Source organism: Myotis myotis, unplaced genomic scaffold (assembly GCF_014108235.1).
Source record: "Myotis myotis isolate mMyoMyo1 unplaced genomic scaffold, mMyoMyo1.p scaffold_m19_p_10, whole genome shotgun sequence".
Taxonomy (NCBI): Eukaryota; Metazoa; Chordata; class Mammalia; order Chiroptera; family Vespertilionidae; genus Myotis; species Myotis myotis.
In genome coordinates, this window is record NW_023416314.1 from 24,214,319 (window position 1) to 24,233,153 (window position 18,835).

General features: G+C 41.3%; 1 protein-coding gene across 2 annotated transcripts in view; it reads right to left on the reverse strand.

Moving 5' to 3' along the window:
- FAT3 (FAT atypical cadherin 3) overlaps positions 1-3,530 on the reverse strand; it is a 520,751-nt gene extending 517,221 nt beyond the window's left edge. For both annotated transcript variants that reach the window (XM_036324714.1, XM_036324713.1), the window contains exon 1: positions 239-3,530. In XM_036324714.1, the coding sequence (XP_036180607.1) occupies positions 239-3,530 (3,292 nt within the window). The remainder of the gene's footprint in view (positions 1-238) is intronic.
- Between the last annotated feature and the right edge of the window lie 15,305 nt (positions 3,531-18,835).

Sequence of the window (18,835 nt, forward strand, 5' to 3'; positions counted from 1 at the left end):
AGTGCTAAATAAGAACAAAAAACAAGGACATCTCCACTGAAAATAATGACCATCACTATATAAGCAGGTCTTGTAAACCAACGTATTCTAAGAAAAAGCTTTTACTGTGTCACCTCCACACCAAATACAACCTCATTTGTCATTCTATTGTAGTGTGTGAGAATATCCATTTACTATTCCATTTTGACGATCTGCGAGAGGCAAAACTTACTCTTCTGGCACAAAATATGAAACTTACCACTCTCGTCATCTATATTGAACCTTCCAAGCCCACTGCCATCCCTGATGGAGTACTGGATCTCTCCATCCCTCCCGGAGTCCTCATCTCGGGCAGTCACCTGCAGCACACTTGTTCCAATACGCGAGTTTTCCTTTACAGATCCAACCACAGCAAAGTCTGGGAAGTAGGGGGTATGGAGGTTTTCATTGACATCCACCACTTCCACCTCAACAAAGGAAACCGATGACAGAGAGACAGGCCGCCCTTTGTCTTTAGCCCGAACCGTGAGATTGTAGAACTGCTGCTTTTCATAATCCAGCTCTTTGCTCAAGCGAATGGCGCCACTTGCTTTATCGATTTCAAATCTCCCGTTATAGTCACTGACCAAAGAATAGCGCACTTGACCCCCTAGTCCAAGATCTGGATCGTGGGTCTCCAGCCAAGCGATGACAGTGCCCACGGGGAGATCTTCAAGAACCTTCACGCTATAGCTGCTGGGAATGAAGGCTGGGGAGCAGTCATTGACATCATCCAGAAACACCTTAAGAGTGACAACTGAAAAGAGCTGTTGGCCACTTTCTGCCTTGTCTCTGGCTTCTATTTTTAATGAGTAGTTCGCTTTGGATTCCCGGTCTAATTGATCAGCTACGTAAACGATTCCAGTTGAGCTGTTGATGGCAAATTGCTGTGTGTCTGTCAAAACTGAGTAAGTGACTTCACCATTAGAACCCAGGTCTTTGTCTCTGGCTTCCACTTGTATAATCTCAGTGCCAATACTTGAACTTTCAAGAATGTTAACTGTGTAACTGTCTTGAAGAAAAATTGGGCTATTGTCATTAGCATCCTCCACATTGATGGTCAGCAACCTCCATGAAGATTTCTGTGGATTTCCTAAGTCATAGATGGTGATATTAAGGAGATAGAGGTCTGTGTGCTCTCGATCCATGGGCATAAGGACTTTAAGTTGCCCAGTCTCCATATCAATATTAAAGCAACTATCCGTGTTGCCATCAGATATTGTAAATAGCACCTTTCCATTGAAGCCAGAGTCGGCATCATAGGCTTTAATCTTCAGGATGTTAGCACCAACTGGCAGATTCTCCTTCACAGCCACATCAGAGGGAAATGACTTGTCAAAATGTGGTCCTTGCCTATTAATTGAATAAAAGTCAAGAAATCCATCCTCCAGATTCAGTTTCCCATTTGCTTTTGCCTTAATGAGCAGTTTCTCTGCCAGCTTTTGAGCCACACGAGTTTCTCTGCAACTGAAGCTCTTTGAAGACACCTTCCCGTGTAGGACTGAAATGTTTACAGACATGGGATCCGCAAAATTCTCTCCATCGGTCGCTGTAATCCTGAGGGCAAACTGACCATTTTTAATGCCAGAATTCATCAGTGACTTTTTAAGCTGTAAAACACCAGAGTCGGGGTTTAAATAAAAGAAACCAAGTTCATTTCCAGAGATGATTTTGTACTTTACAAGTTCAAGTTCATCAATATCGATGGCTGAGACAGCTGTGATGTGACCCCCAACTGGGAAATCATATGAAAGAACTCCCTGGCAAGCCACTTTCTCAAAGAGAGGGGTGTTGTCATTGACGTTTCCTATTTGAATAGTCACATTTACCTCACTTTCATGGCGATATGGGGAACCCCAGTCAGAGGCTCTGACAATGAACCTGTAAGTTTCTGGAGAGGATTCAAAATCCAGCTCTTCGGTTGTGCTAATAACCCCTGTAAACTGGTTAATGGCAAACGGCAACATATTCAGGCTGGCGATACTGTAGGTGATGTACCCATTTTCTCCTTTATCCTTATCAGAAGCTGAAACCATCAGGACGCTCGTTCCCACTGGAACACTTTCATTCACAAAAGCATCATACAGTGGCTGCTGAAATTCTGGGGTGTGGTCGTTCGCGTCTTCTATGCCGACGGTGACTTGTGCTTTTAAATCCCCTTCCTTGTTGGTCACCGCCAGTTTATAAACCTCCTTCTTAATGGTATTCAGAGGCTGTGCTGTGACAATGAGACCTGACCGAGGATTAATTTTAAAGTACTGTGCATCCTCCCCGGGTGACAATTTGTATTCCACATCCAGCGGTTCGGGACTTAATTTTACTATAGCAACCACAACACCAGGAGGGGAAAATTCACTAATGCTCACATCGTACATTTCTTTTTCAAATCTAATTGGGACTGTGTCTCTCCTGGGGTTGGCAATGTGGACTATCTTGATGGCAGAGGATTTCTGCGGCGAACCCTTGTCTTTGGCTTGAAGAGTGAGATTGTAGCCATAGGGAAAGCTCACCCAGTCAACCTGTTTTCTCTCCTTAATCTTATATTCGTGTATCCACTTTCCTTCCTTAGTCAGGAAGAACTGATCTAAAGGATCCCCAGCCACAATGGAAACAGACTCAATCTCTCCATTGGCCCCCTCATCTAGGTCATCGACGGTCACCACCGCATATGTCGGCTCTTTGTCCAGCGAGAAAGGAACATGAGTGACTACATGGAGAGTTGGGGCGTGTTCATTTATCCGTTCAATGTGAACGTAAAGCTTTGCAGTGCTGCTCACTCCGTTGTTTCCATAGAGCTTCATCCCTCGGTCCACAGCCAAAATTTCCAGATCATACCTGTTCTTTTCATCATAATTTAATCGTCCGCTTAAAGAGATGACACCACTCGTGGGGTGAACGGAAAAGAGATCAACTTTGTTTTTAAAGTAGTAGTAGAACTCCCCGTTGGAACCGATATCCGCATCTGTTGCTGTCACCTGGGCGACACTAGTCCTTAGAGGTGTGCTTTCTGCTATTGTAACAGAGTATGTGGTGGGTGAAAACAAAGGTCTCAGATCATTCATATCTAAAACCTGGATATTCACTTTGGTCCATGCTTCCAAATCCTCCCCTCTGACAGAACCTTTTATTATCAATAAATAATTGTCCTGAATCTCCCTATTCAATATGGCAGAATTCCCACCTTTAGTTCTTATTCTGAGAAAACAGAAATCTGCAATGATGACTTCTTCTGCTTTGAAAAAGCCTTCCTCGTCTCCAGATACTATTCTGTATTTGATATCCCAGGACAGATCAATTAAGGTGATGCCCATTCTACTCTGACTGTTGATGTAGGTCCTGGCTGCTGAGTTCTCATACACTGTAGCATTGTAAACAGAATGTGTGAAGTGGAAGCCCAGGGGCCCGGTCCCCGGCAGCCCCTGGGAGACAGTGGCCAAGAGCTTGAGAAGCAGGAGGATGAGGCAAGAAGGAGGAGGCCGTGTACCCACACAGTATCCCATATTTATATCCATCACATCATACTTCCATCCTGGGGGAGGGGAAAGAGAGAGAAAAAAAATAAGTTAACTTAGAGGAAAGTGGGAGAAGGCCTAGGAAATAACTGTTATGAAACAGTGCTATTAATACTTTTATTATAAAACTTTTTTACCATAATGCAATGAACATATCATAGAAATGTACACTTGAAACTGATAGTATCCTATTAACCAATGTCCCTCCAATAAATTTAACTAAAAAACTCTTTTTACTAAAACATAAATACAATTTAAAAAAAGTAGAAACCTTTCTACTACACAATGACAAGGAATTCAAAATCACTAGGATTTAATCTCAACTGGTTTGATTTTTTAAAAATTGACACATACACTACTGATGGAATAATTCCTTTGTGAAAGATTTCTTGCATTCTGAAGGTCAATTTAGAAATATATGCTGGAAGAATTAAAAATTGCATTTAGTTTTGACTTGGAATTATCTTCTAAGCATTTATCTTAGGGAAATAATTATACAAGTATACATTTACTTATAGCTCAATTTAAAATACAAAAAAATTGAAAAGCTACTAATTGCTTATCAATAGAGAATCAAATAATTTGGGCATATTCATAAAGTGAAATACTATGCAGTCAGTAAAAATAATTTTTAATAAAAAGACATGTATTTTCAAATGTAATAAGATATAATGCTAAGAAAGAAACAAGATCATAAAATAGTATTGAGGTATAATTCTATTATTAAACATCTAATGTCAGCCGTATTTTTATATTTAGAAAGGATGATCTGGGTAGTGTGATTTATGTTCATTTTTAACGTTTCTTCAATTAATATTACTCATTAATGGTTACATAATTACTTCATAATTATTGTATTTTAAAGAAATGCATCCAAGACATTATCATCTTTTGCGGTGCTGACTTTTAAACTGATCAAGGTTTATGCATAATCCAACACAATGAGAATGAACAAAACATCGCATAACAAACAAAGCAGAGAGAACCACCCCTAAGAAGTTGCACCACCTAAGTGATATCCATGAGCGGACTGTGCTACTCAGAACAACAACAGTAAGATTTGTACAAAAATAATAAAAATAAAAATAAATAAAACCCACAGAAAACGAAAGAATTTTAAGAAATTTATTTTCTTAAGAGTAATTTAAGGAATGATGTCCAATTATTTTTATCAGTCTATTCAATTGCCATAGTCACAATAGTTCTATGAATATGCAGATTAAAAGATAAAAAATATTCTCCAATTTTGAGCTCTGTCAAGTATTTAAAACAGAAGGTCGAGAGAAATGGGCTCTTTAAGAAGAAACAGCTATTCTATTTGCACCCTGATGGCTTAGATTTTTAGAATCTCCTTGTTTATGGTTCTTCCACTAGGGGACATGCTGCATGACCTCACATTCCCTTTCTCCTCTATGGGGAATGTGGGGAAAATCAGGCATGGGAAATTAAATGTTTTGCACATTAAATGGGAAATTAAATATTTTGCACACTGTGAGTTGGGCATTGTGTCAGGAATTTTCCCACTTTGTTATATTAATCCTTATAACAACCCTAAGCTACTACCAAACTCTGTTAGAAAACTGAAAGAGAAGTTAACCTATTGGGTTGGACTATTGTCCCAATCAGCAGAGGTCTCGGTCTTCCCGTGGTAAGTCACAAAGCAGGATCTCAGACCCTGGTCTTTGTTATTGTAAAAGCCATGTGTTGTTTTTTTCCCCCATCACACCATCTTTCTCTCTAAGAATGAAGTAATTAAAGCCCCCGAAAAGCATTTATATCATCATTTAATTCTATTAAACTAGGAAACATGTATCATTGATGGGAAAGCATAAAACCCACCCACCTTTTTTCTATTTGGTTATCTTCTTTCTGGTTTTAAACTAGTTCCAATTACTGGCTGTAAGCTGAAAATTACCTACAGAATTTTAACACTTAAAAATATTATAAATTATTTTGTAGTTTGTAGTAGTCTCCCCTTACCCAAGGGGGATACTTTCCAAGACTTCCCAGCAAATGCCTAAAACCACAAATAGTACCGAACCCCATATATATATATATATATATATGTTTTTCCTACACATACATGATTTTTCAGTTAAAGAAAGCACTTTATGGCTTGTCTTTGGCATATCCAAATTGCTAAGATCACTACTCTAACACTTTGGAGCCATTATTAAATAAAATAAGGGTTACCTGAACACTGAGCTACCATGGCAGTGGCTTAGTTCATCAAGATGGTGGCTACTACGTCACCACCAGGCCTGAGCGTAAAGGGCGTAGACACGCTGGACAAAGAGATGATTCACGTCCAGAGCAGAATGGCAAGAGGTTTTGTCATGCTACTCAGAATAGTGCCTGATTTTAAACTTGTACATTGTTTATTTCTGGAATTTTCCATTTAATATTTTTGAACTGAGGTAGACTGTGGGTAACTCAAACCTTGGAAAGTGAAACCACGGATGAGAGGGGAACAACTGTATAAAACACTTTCACATCCTGGATTGGCAGGGCACATGTTATTCATACCCTTTCTATAGATGAGCCCAGCAAACCTCATTTTCCTGGTAGCAGAGGCCGGTGTCCAGGCCCTCTCCACACCGAGCAAGGCGCTCTCTCTCTCTCTCTATTTTTCCGCCAAATTCTGCTCGTCAGGAGACTCTCATAAAGCACAATTCCAGACATGAATTGCTTGGTTCCAGCTGGTGGTGAAATATGCCTTGCTATTCTCCTCTGCTTTAATAGCTAGGAAACACTGAGTAGGCAGGTAGAAAGAGTACAGCTTAATATATGGATTTCAGAAGCAGAACAGACAGTAAAAATGAAAAGCAGAATATAGGATACCTTTTTATAATGGGAAGCTAATTTCACATGCAATGCCTCTGCTGTCTGTCCTTAGGAAACGCCTCAGGTGCTTAGTGTGGGAAGCAGTAGCTTGGAGGCAGTAGATTCAAATGGGACCAGTGCAACCAGAGGTGCCTCGCTATGGAGCACACAGTGAGACATGGAAGCGAGAGAGCCCTGTTTATGGATCAGAGATGTGAACCAGAAGAGGCTTTAATAATACTTCCTATGCCTCAACAGACTCTTATTTCATCATCTGAGAATGCTCCAGGATAGGGAGGTAGGTTTGGGTTCACTATGAATATAATAGAATGAGACATGGCTCTCATAAGGGAATGACCAAAGGCCATGCATACTCTCTCCAAGTAGAAAGCGGAGGTCATGTCTAGCATCCCCAGGGAAATACCAATACAGTTTCTGCCTCATTTCCCACTCACTGCCGGTGGGAGCAGTTTTGCTGACACTTTCCTCAAAGAGTCTGGACTCTGTGGTCATCAGGGAAGAAGACAGCTCCAGGGGCAAATTCAGTTCAACTGAACTTGTTTTCAGTCTGTCCACTCCCCCCTCCTCCCCCCCCTCTGCCGGCCATTACCACCCTAAACCCAGACTAAAGGAAACCTGAAGGGAGGAGCAGCAATTGTACCTCATCCTATTCCCAGCACCCAGCACAGCAGATGCCATGTAGGAGGAACACATACTGGTTTGCTGAACAAAGCATTAAGATACAGGTTTACCTGGAGGCCCAGAAGCCTTTACTATATTCAGTTTCCAGATCCCTCCCCAAAAAAGCACATCTCACTTAGGAAACAGAACCAAGAAAGTATTCAGATTCTAAAGAGCCTTAAAGACTGGCTGGTCCAATCTCCTGAGTTTACAGATGAGGAAACTGAGGCCCATAGAGATGAAGTGATTTCCCTAATACTAGGTCTCAGACCTCCCAGGTACAGAGCTGGTGCCGCACTGAAACGTGTGTTAATTGAATTACTTTTTCTTTGAGTTACTTAACAATTTGAGAAATGTGGTTTTATCATCATTTGGCAGTGATCATCATTTTCTGACACCTTATTACTCTCCCTGGTCCTACTCTCCCCTCTAAGTAGTTAACTGTTTCTAAGTAAACATTTAAGTGCCCAAAGGGGACAGTTACTTTTACAAACCCTTCTGGTGAATCCTTCAAAGCACAGAATGCTGTCATAATATGAAGAAAAAAAAAATCATTCAATTTAACTGTTCCAAGATTGGTATGTTGCATGCTAAGTTGTTTTGTTTTGTTTTTCCCCCAGCAAGATACACTGCTGGAAATTCTTTTCTTATAAAGCAGAATGAGTTAGCTTAAATGCAAATAGAAATGACTCCAAATCAAACGGTCATGGAATAGTATTATTGTGTATGAAATTTGGATTTAACACAAAAACTGAGCAGGACTAAACTTGTTGGACTCAGTTCTTAAAACTAAAACATCTCAACATCTCATAAGTTTTTTACTTCCTTATTTTGGGGAGTGGGGAAAGTAGAAAAGAAAAAGCCCTATCTGGCACAAATTAATTTAAAAGCCTTGTAAGTTTCTTTCATTGATTTAGAGAATTAGTGAGTGTTAGAAATTAGGAATTCCATAAAATTTTCAAAGTAAATACTAGCACTGCTTTTTCTGCACTGAAACCAACATGATGGTTACAGTGTTTTGGATGTTCTACATATTGATTTATTCTACTGCTCCTGGGTTATTTTAAAGAAAGCACTTAGTTCCCAACCTCAGAGCCTATTTTCTATGACTTAGTAACATAATCAATATTTTTTGATAAAATCTCCAAAGAGCTCTTCAAGCCATCAATCAAACTTGGAGACATTTATTTTTCGGAGGCAGTCCAAAGTGCCTCCCCACCCTGTCCTACCCACTTGGAGTGGATCTGAGCATGGGACTCAGAAGGGCAGGGCAATTTTCCTCTCCAGGGGTGAAGAAATAGCAGAGACCTCAGGAGCAGGGACCAGCTCTCACCAAGGCCACCACTCTGGCATGCACTGACCCAGCAGGGTGCCTCTGCTTGCTTTGGTAACCCAGTGAAGCTGTTTTCTGCCATCATTAAACTAGCCTCCTTCAGTAGCTGAGATTCCTGAAGAGTAAAAAAGGCATCTTAAGAAAACATCCTATTTTCACTCCATCCCTTCCTAGCTTATATATTTTGAAAGGACAGACATGGTACTGAGGAAATGTGCGGTTAGGCCGCACCATAAAGAAAAAAGTAAATATACGAAGGCCGTAGTTTTGCAAGACATCCTTCATGAAGATGGCGTGTGTTAGAACAGCAAATGGAAATCAGCTGCCGCTCAGGTGAGTCCTCCACCTACACACAGGCTGTGTGTGCAGCGGGGTCCGGAATACAAGCTGTGATGCCTGACCGCCTGGGTTTGAACCCCAGCTCTGCCGTTTACTTGTGTAACCTTGGGTACATTATGTAACCTCTCTGTGCCTCAGCTGCCTCTTCTATCAAATGAGAAAAATCGCTCCTACCAACCAGGATTCAAGTTAATAAAAATGAAGCACTTAAAACAGTTCCAGGCAAGTGGTATGTATACAACTGCTAGCTATTAAGTTAAACATGGAACTAAGACAAAATCTGTGGGCCACACGATGGGGAAGGAAATTTACAACCTACTCTGACATTTTCTTTTCTACATCAAAGGTAAAGGAGAGGATATATTTTCTTTACTAAAGGCAACGGCTTACTATATTATACCCCAAAGTTAGAGAACCCTGACTCAAATCCAGGCTTTGTCACTTTCTGGTTAGGTGACCTTCGGGTACTACTTAAGGCTTTTTAAGTCTCAGTTTCCTTATCTTTAAAATGGTGACTATAAGAATTCCCACTGCGATGTAACAGGGTTGGAATCGTGACGGGCACACAGTATTAGTACATGTTCCACAAATATTATATGGTATTTCATTATGAAGGTGTTCAGAAGAAGGGATGCAATATGAAAAGCAGGTGAAAAAAAAATGGGTTAAGGATAAAGGGTCAAGAACAAGACGATCCACAGGGTAGCCATCCCCCTTCCCCAGGCCCCATGCCATGGGTCAGGGTCAGCGCCAGGGAGGCATCTGTACATGGTGACATGGGCCAAGGGCTACTGCCGCAGCTCTGCAACCCATTCCAACTCCCACATGTACACTTTCAAAGTTAGGAAACAATAGCTGCATTAGGAGCTACTCTGCAGATCTGCATTTAATTCCAGGGGAGTTCCAGGAGCATTTCTATTGCAATGATGAGTCCCAGAACAGCCAGATACTGCTAAGCCTGATCTCCCAGAGCAGCTTGCTCCGATGCTGCTCAAATTACCATCCTCATGACACTGCTTTATGTTCTGGGCCCTTGCTCCTGAAATCAGTTATGCACTGCCTGTATGACACTCGAGGGAATCAAGTTTTACTCTCTGGCTGATGCTAATGGCCACCTGAAAAGAAGGAAAAATGTTTACTGTGTCGTTTTTCTTAATACAAACCATTGTAGCTTGAGCGTGTACAGGATAATATACTAGGCACTTGGGTCACAAATAATTCATGTCATGCCATTACTCAGCTAGTACCAGAGCCACGTAAACTAATTGAGTTTTACAGTCAAAAGGATCATAAAATTGTCTAACCCAACACTCTAGTTTTAAAGTGAAGGAAACAAATTGAGAGAGGTTAAGTGATTTGGACAAAGTCACATAGCTTGCTAGTAAAAAAGCTAGAGTTGGCCCTCAGATCTCTACTGTGATTTTGACTCATATTGCTATTGCCTCCTGTAAGAATATAGGTCTAGCCCAGGCTGGTGTGCTAGGTGGTTAGAGCATCAGCCCGAATACCAAGAATCATAGGTTCCATTCCCAATCAAGGGCATGTACCTGGGTTGCAAGTTTCATCTCGTCTTGGTCAGGGTTCATGCAGGAGGAAACCAATTGATGGGTCTCTCTCACATTGATGTTTCTCTCTCTTCCCACCCCTCCTGCCTCCCTCCCTTTCACTCTCTCTAAATATCAGTGAAAAAAATATCCTAGGGTGAGGATTAACAACAAAAAATGAATACAGTTCTACTGTTCCACTGTCCACAAGTTTTACTCATCTTCTAAGATTAAAAATGCCACCTATTCTATGAAAAAATCCCCGAGATTCTCCATCCAAGTGTGAACTCCACTTCTAACGCTGTGATTCTCAAACGTTCCCAAGAATCAGAGTCATGGTGGGCTTCACATTGCTGGGCTCCACCCCACAGTTTCTAGATCTGATGGTCTGGGATGGGGTCAAGAATTTACAATTGCAACAAGTCCCCAAGGGATGCTGGTCCTGGAACGACCATCCTCAGAACCCTGGCTCAAAGCTTTTTCTGGCTTTTGCCTACATGTACCTCTCTGATAGCACATCCTTCCTTGTATTGAAGTTCATTATGTGTGCCTTTAAATTACATATTGGGTAGTAAGTCCCCTTATTTCTTCCTACAGTACCCTTGAAAGGCCAAAACTCCATCAATTTTTATTGAGTAAAACTTGCCTAATCAGCATACACCTGAATTCCACAACACGCTTTCGGGAGAAGATGAAAGTGAGTCTCAGACAAATCAGGAATTATAAGTGAAAAACTTAGAGACCCTCAGGAAATAGTCAACCATTTCCTTTAACACATGATTTGCCAGTTCCAGGACACATTATTTGATGAGATGTGAATAGGTCTACAACTAAAATAGCAACATTTTAGGAAACACTGGTTAAACAAACATAAACAGGTTGCATAATTTGTAATTTCTTGGAGACTTTAGTATGCTTCAAAATAAATGTTCCCCATTTCCTATCCTTAGTCATCGCTGATCATTTACCCTACTTTGGTATCTCCTTATGAAAGCACAGTCTATATTTATTGTCTATTTCCACTAATAGTGGTACCTAGGACTGGTACCTAGGACTCAGGAAACACTTGTTCCACATACAAACACACTAAATAAACCGTGATTCCAAGGGATATAATATGCACAATTTCTAAAACCTATTTGTTCATTAATCTCTCTTCCCACTCCTCACACCCCCAGCATACATAGCCACTTGCAGGGGAAGACAGCATATTTTGTGAAATACAGTTGGGAAATACTGTGCCTCAGACAGTTCACACAGTTGCCTGGAAAGCTTTGGATGTGAGTGTAATCTAGGATTCTTGAGACTAGTTCATTATTCTTCCTCCTACACTGTATCACAGGGTATAAATTCTCATTTCAACTAAGCTGAGAGTTATTCATGAAGAAATTGCTTCAATACTTGTCATATAAACACATCTCCATGCCCGAACTGAAGAATGAGATGACTGCTCTATAGTTTGCTGTGCTATTTTCTCCTCACATAAAAACAAAAAAAAAAAAGCAAGTAAAGAACTGGCATGGTTCTGTGTGCTACAAAGACTGGCATGAGAGGAAGAAACTTAATGTTGACTAATCATCCATATAGCCTCATAGTTTTTTAATCTGTTTTTATATAGTCAAGGCCAAAATCAGGGGGCCAAGTCAACCATACTCTGAGATGCAAAACCTAAGGCCAAGTTCAGATTTCACTCTTCTCTGGAAAATTCAGCTTATCTCCTAGAGTCCCAAGTCTAAGCAGGTTTTTCGAAGCAAGAAAAGCATTTCATTTACAAGGATATGATACCACCTCTTGTCACTCCGAAGGAGGAAAAAGAATTCCAACCAGCCAAGTGTACCTTTACGCAATGCCCCTCCCCTCCCCTCCCCCATTTTCATGGTAATAACATTGTAAATTCTAACTTTGTCCAGTGGTGCAGATCTTTTGTTGTTCAAAAGTGGTCTCTCAGGAGAAAAGTCAGTCAGCATGAAGCAAGTGTAATTCAAGTAGGTTCTGAGGAAAATGGGAGAACCAGCCACACAGTGGCAGTGTTATGAATACCCTCCTTTTCTTTCTCCCCAGGTGCTAGACATATTTCCATACAACACTGGTTAATGTCAAGTATCATTTCATCAGCAAATGCTTTGAATTCAGGGCTAATTCAACCAGGGGCTATCAGAAGGAAAGATTAGCATGTTGTTCAAGCCTTTTAAAAATCACTTCTCTCTCTGGAGGAACAAATTCATCTTGAGGTGAGAAAAAAAAATTATATGGAGAGGACATAATTTGCTCTTATGCTTGGCTGAGAAAATATTCCAAAGAAATGCATGATTTCAGTTTTTCTCTGGTGGCCTCCCTGAAAGAAACCAAAGGGTAAACACACTAGTATTCACTTATGCTCAAGATTTAAAAAGCAAAACAAGAAAAACCATTTCCAAGTAACTATTTACTGTGACATAACTTCCTGAAAAAGATTAAAAAAAAAAAAAAGAACCCAAATAGTTTCAAATAGAACCAATGTCTTTAATGGTGTTCATTCCAATACGTAGGGGCACAATACGGTTGAGGGGGACAGTGCTCTCGAGCTTTCTGCTTGCTGCACTCTGACAGAATCCACATTTACTGCTGGGTTAGGTCCCTGCGCTCTGTCCGGTTTCCAAAAGTTAACATCCTTTGAGCCATGGTGACTGTCCTTCTCCTTTATAAAGGAGTCTCCTTCAAGAAAAGGAGTATTCTGCATAGTAAAATCAGGGATGAGGAAAGCAGAATAGTGGAGCTTCCCACAATGCACCCCTTTCCTGCAGTGATAAGCAATGGCAATGTTAGGGCAAGAGGAAAGAGAGCATCCATGGTAGGGCTCAGGGGGACACAGAGCTCTAGGACCTAAAGGAGATCAAGAACATAGCATGTTTACCTTTTCTGAAAGAACTAAACCACCAAAGAAAAATGTGAGAAATGAGAAAACATCCTAAAGGTTGTAGAGGACTTCTGGGAGAATAGGATTCAACCCCAATTTTTTCCCAGGTAACTCCTGGGACCAGGTCTTACTGTGGATAAAGCAGACCACTGGCTCCATAGAGCAGCTCTGGCACTGCCTGTCTCTTTGATCAAATGTTACCCTAGAGCAGGGGTGGGCAAACTTTTTGACTCGAGGGCCACAATGGGTTCTTAAACTGGACCGGAGGGCCGGAACAAAAGCATGGATGGAGTGTTTGTGTGAACTAATATAAATTCAAAGTAAACATCATTACATAAAAGGGTACGGTCTTTTTTTTTCAATAGTTTTATTCATTTCAAATGGGCCGGATTCGGCCCGAGGGCCGTAGTTTGCCCACGGCTGCCCTAGAGTGTGAGACAGCAGCACTGAGCCTGCACATGTTAGGTGCCCAGTCTAGAATTGCTGAGTACATCTAATGAGGAAGGAGTTACACATTCAACACAACAGAGTAATACCCCATGTTCACCTCATGAAGATTGGAGAACTGATATATGCCGATGAGGAAAAAAGAATACTTGTACAAGAAATAAAGAAATGGCCTTAACCAGTTTGGTTCAGTGGATAGAGCGTCAGCCTGCAGACTGAAGGGTCCCAGGTTTGATTCTAGTCAAGGGCCTGTACGTTGGTTGGGGGCAGTTTGGGTGTGTGCAGGAGGGGGTGTGCAGGAGGTGGCTGATGGATGTTTCTCTCTCACCTATGTTTCTAACTCTCTATTCCTCTCCCATCCTCTCTGTAAAAAATCAATAATATATATAATGAATCTGTAAAAAAAAAAAGGAAAGAAAAAAGAAATGGTATGTCAGGAAATCGGCAAGATTCTACAAGGTGCCTCAGTCAACAATCATAATGAACTCTGAAAGGAGAAGAAATGACAAAACAGCTTACATGTAGAAGATGGATATATTATGAAGAAAGCTTAAACTTATAAAATAGAAGGAGACAAAGATTATTTGAGGATAGGAAAGATAAAAGCGGCCAGGATTTAAAACAGCTTGCATGTGGGTCATGAAATGCAGTCTAGAAGTTTGCTGACAATCCAGAAAATCTGTCAGTCACCTCCCCTGGCATTGCCATCACTGGCAACTGTGTCTCAGCAAACAAGGCAAAAATGCAAATTTGGTTCCTTCAGCTCTCCCGTACTCCCCATTAAGATGACTTATTATTGATGGATGGGTGTATGCCCACTCGCCTGGGTTTGTACTCAGTTCTAATGAGACCAGGTCACAGGTTCTGTGCCCACATGGGACCACCCACACAGTCTTCCTAAGACCAGGTCAATGAGGACATGTGAGCTCCAGCCACACTCCATCTCAACTAAAACGCTCAAGGCCACAGAACCATCCGTCAGTGGGGTCCTCGTGTTCACTTAAGGCAGCATATCTTCTTAGAGGGCAAGACATTTTTAAACATTACTATAGACACAAGCTGAAGGAACCGTCAAAGAACCTACCAAGCAAGTATTAGCAATTTTCAACATAAACAACCTTAGCCTAACATACTAGGTCCAGGACCGGGTTACTATTCAAAAGCCACCAGAAATGGACTAGGAGTGAGAACACTCAGCGTCTCAGCGATCACCTGACAAGAATTCTGCTCTCAGAGGCATTGCCACGAAGTGGAGGCGAAAGGCCAAGGGCAGATCCTGTCTTTGGAGAGTGATTATTAAGCACACCTGGGCAGGACTGGTCGATGTTTCTCTCTCATCATTGAGCTCACTCTCAGTGATGGCGAACGTTTTGAGCTCGGCGTGTCAGCATTTTGAAAAACCCTAACTTAACTCTGGTGCCGTGTCACATATAGAAATTTTTTGATATTTGCAACCATAGTAAAACAAAGACATATTTTTGATATTTATTTTATATATTTAAATGCCATTTAACAAAGAAAAATCAACCAAAAAAATGAGTTCGTGTGTCACCTCTGACACGCATGTCATAGGTTCGCCATCACTGCTCTAGGAGATGGGAATCCCACTGCATCTCTGTGAATCCTACGGTACATGGCAACTCTGGAGGAATTAGGGCCCCAGTGGTAGTTGCTTAATGAAGTGGCTCCCTGGTACTCTCCCTCACCTTCCTTCTTGGGACCCTGGCTGGCATCATTTTTGAAACTGAAAGCCAGAAGTTAGAAAACACTAAAATGCAGTAGGTTCAAAAAGCAAATGAATGTATGAGAGTTCAATGAGTACACACCCCAGGCTTTGGAGAAAAGAAATAAAACTCACTGCTGATGAAAAAAATGAGGGTGCCACTAAGAGCCAAGTGCTGGCCCTTTGTGTAAAAGAGGACAGTACCCTACAGCCTCCACCCCTTGACCAGCCGAACACATCACCCTCACCCTCTCCATAGCATTCCTGCTACAACCAGCCAGTCACTTACCTAAAACCTGAGCAAATCCTCCTCCTGCTGAAACACTTCAAAACCTTCCCTATGCTTTCAGGTTAAGAGAGACCCAAATTGCCAACATGGCTGAGACAGTCCAGCCAAATTTGGCCCTGACTTCTTTTCTAGACTCATCTCTAACCACCCTGAGTTCCAGCCACAGTGGTCTTTCTGGTTCTTGGCAGATCACCTGCTGCTGCAGGTGCTTTGCATGGGCTGCTGCCCTTGAGTTCAACTCTCTTCTCCTTCCTGATTCCCCATCACAGAAACACACCACCATTCTCTGATCCCCGAGACAACCTGCAGCCCCTCATTATGTGTCTTCAGAAAACCCAGAGTACTTCCTTCATGACATTAATTACCATTTTAGTGATATTTCAGTAAGACTCTTTGATTGGTGTATGTTATCCCAACTTGATTGCAAATTATCTGAAGGAAGATACTGTCTCCATTGGCCACCATTGCTGCCCATTACTAAACACACTGCTTGGCACATCATAAGTGCTCAATAAATATTTGCTGTTGGATAAAACACAAATGACTTATAAAACCTCAGGAAAATATAGGATTAGAGTAGCAGTTCTCAACAAGAGACGATTTTGTCCCCAGATGGCATTTGGCAGTGCCTATAGGCATTGTTCAATGTCACAGTGAGAGAAGGGCTACTGGGATCTAGTGGGTACAGGCCAGTGATGCTGCTGAGTCCTCCCAGGCACAGTACAGCCTCTGAAACAAAGCCTTATCCTATGTAAAATGTCAATAATGTTGAGGTCACAACTGGCTTAGAGGAACAAGGGCAATTATATTGAGAAGGATAGATCCAAATATACAGAAAGAACACACAATTCCCAAGAACAGTCCATCGTGGATACACTGCATGGAACTCCTCCAGTGCCACTGAGATGTCCTAAGGATCACGCCTCCTGGAGATCAGCTCTGGGTCCCTGGTGCGAAGAACTGGGCTCCCCTCTGCTGGACTTCTACTCTGAGTATAAACCTGGCTGGGTTCTGAGCTCCCTGCCCACACAGAGAATGCAGGCACTGTCACCTCTCAGGGGTAGAGCCGTTTGGCCTGGCTTCTCCGGGAAGAATTCACAAGTGGCAAGGCCATCAGTCACCCTGACAGCCAGGATCTCCTTTTGCTCCCAAGGACCGATGTTCTCCAGTTCTGCATCAACCTGACTGGGATCGCACTCTTTACAGAAGCTATTACTCTGCCAACAAAATCAAGACCCTGAAAGATTGATATTTCTAGGTCAATGGAGGGCCACCTCTCTGAAAGTTTACATCATTTTCTCTGCATGACAAAGATCACAGCCTCCTAAGCATTTGAGTGGACTCACTTGTCCATGGTTTGGGGGAATCATTTTACTCTGCAGCATGATATACAAAACAGGACTACCAAACCCTGCCCTGGATTGCAAGACCAGGCACAACTCCTCCCACAATCCTACCTCAAGCTACAAGAACAGAAACAGATTTTCAAACACTCTTTAATAGCAACAGCTGCCGGAAAGTAAATGGGTGGTTACTCTGACAAGACTTAAACCAAGGACACTCATTACAGGTTGTTAAATTGAGTTTTCTTCTGGTCTACCCCTGAGTACATGTAGTTAAAAACCAAGTACTATACACTTTGCCACTAATTATGTACTACAAATAAATAGTTTACACAAGCATATGTAAACTGTGAAGGGGGAGAGCAGCACTTCTGAGCATCCCCAGCAGATGTTTAGGGACAGCTGTAGAGGGAAGCTGATGAGAATTTAGATGAAATTTATTTTAAAGTCCCACTGGAGAGAGAGAAGGTTTGTTTAACCTTTACCACACCATTCCACGTAGGTGGCTCAGAACTGAATTTTCCTTTAGAACAGATTTCTATTGTTGTGTTTAACAGGGCTCTCTCTCCTCTCTCTCCTCTCTCTCTCTCTCTCTCTCTCTCTCTCTCTCTCTCTCTCTCTCTCTCCCCCTATCTCTCCCTCTCTCTCTCAAGATGTTAAGCACCCAGTCAGTCACTGGTGACTGACATTATACTTTCCATCCAAAAGACAAAACAGGCTGGGCACTTAACATGTTAAAATTAAAGAAAAAGCCTTAGTGATTTGACCATGATGAGCAAATTTCATTAAACCATTACAAATGTAAGCCCAGAAGCTTGCTTTTCCATGTCCATGTCTCAGCGGTAAATGCTAACAGACAAGAGTAAATATTACTAATAAAGAATTTAGCAAGAGCAAAGTCTATATACCAAGTAGCTAATGTTCTGAGCTTCAAGAATCCACTAGGTTACACATCTGTTTTCAAGAACTTTTATCTTCCACATCAAAAAGAAAGATGTTAGTTCTCAACCTCACCTATGTAACAATACCATCCTGCCAATACTTATGTTTTTTTAGGAGAAAGAAAAAAATGGTTTGATTGGTGAAAAGTTACTGATTAAACATTTTTAACCAGAATTTTGACAGCAGCAATCCTTTGCCTCGCATACTTATATTCTTCAAAATCAACTAGGTATTCATAAATGTTAGCTGACTTGGGGAATAACACCTAACACAGAATGAGCACTGGCCACATTGCCTGACCTTGTGCATTGCTCTGTTGTATAAGATAACTGAAGGTTGGTGATTCCGGAATTAGGGAGGTTAAGGGGAAGAACTTTCTGAGGATTTTAGTTCAGCATCTTTGCCCTGGAGTTGACATGATGGTGCCAGAAATTCAGCAGTCGTCACACAGGCTTGCTGATGGCAGGGCCAGGATGAGAACCAAAACTCCAGACTAAAAACACACAGTTATACTGCTAGTATATTTTAAAATAATATTCTGAAAGTACAAAGAGAATGTTTATTGACCATCCTCTCACAGAATCTCAGATGAAAGCCATAGACTTCATGACCCAACCTCTCCCACTCTTGAATTTAACATGTCATAAGAGATAGTCAAAAACCATTATTTGATAGTTTAAGATTACCTGGTTTTGCAATCAAATAGTTACTGGTTATTTGATTTTTTTTTTAAATCAGTTCTGTGCTAGAGCATTATAATGCTGATCTTTCCACTAAGTAAAAGTTAAATAGATGAATACATTATTTGTGTAATTTTGCCCTTCACAGTTCATATACAGATTATATAAAATATATGCCCAAATGATTCAACACATAGCAATCTACTTTTGAAACACTGGACTTTACTGTGTCTATCTGATTAGGGGATTGTGGGGGATTTGGGAA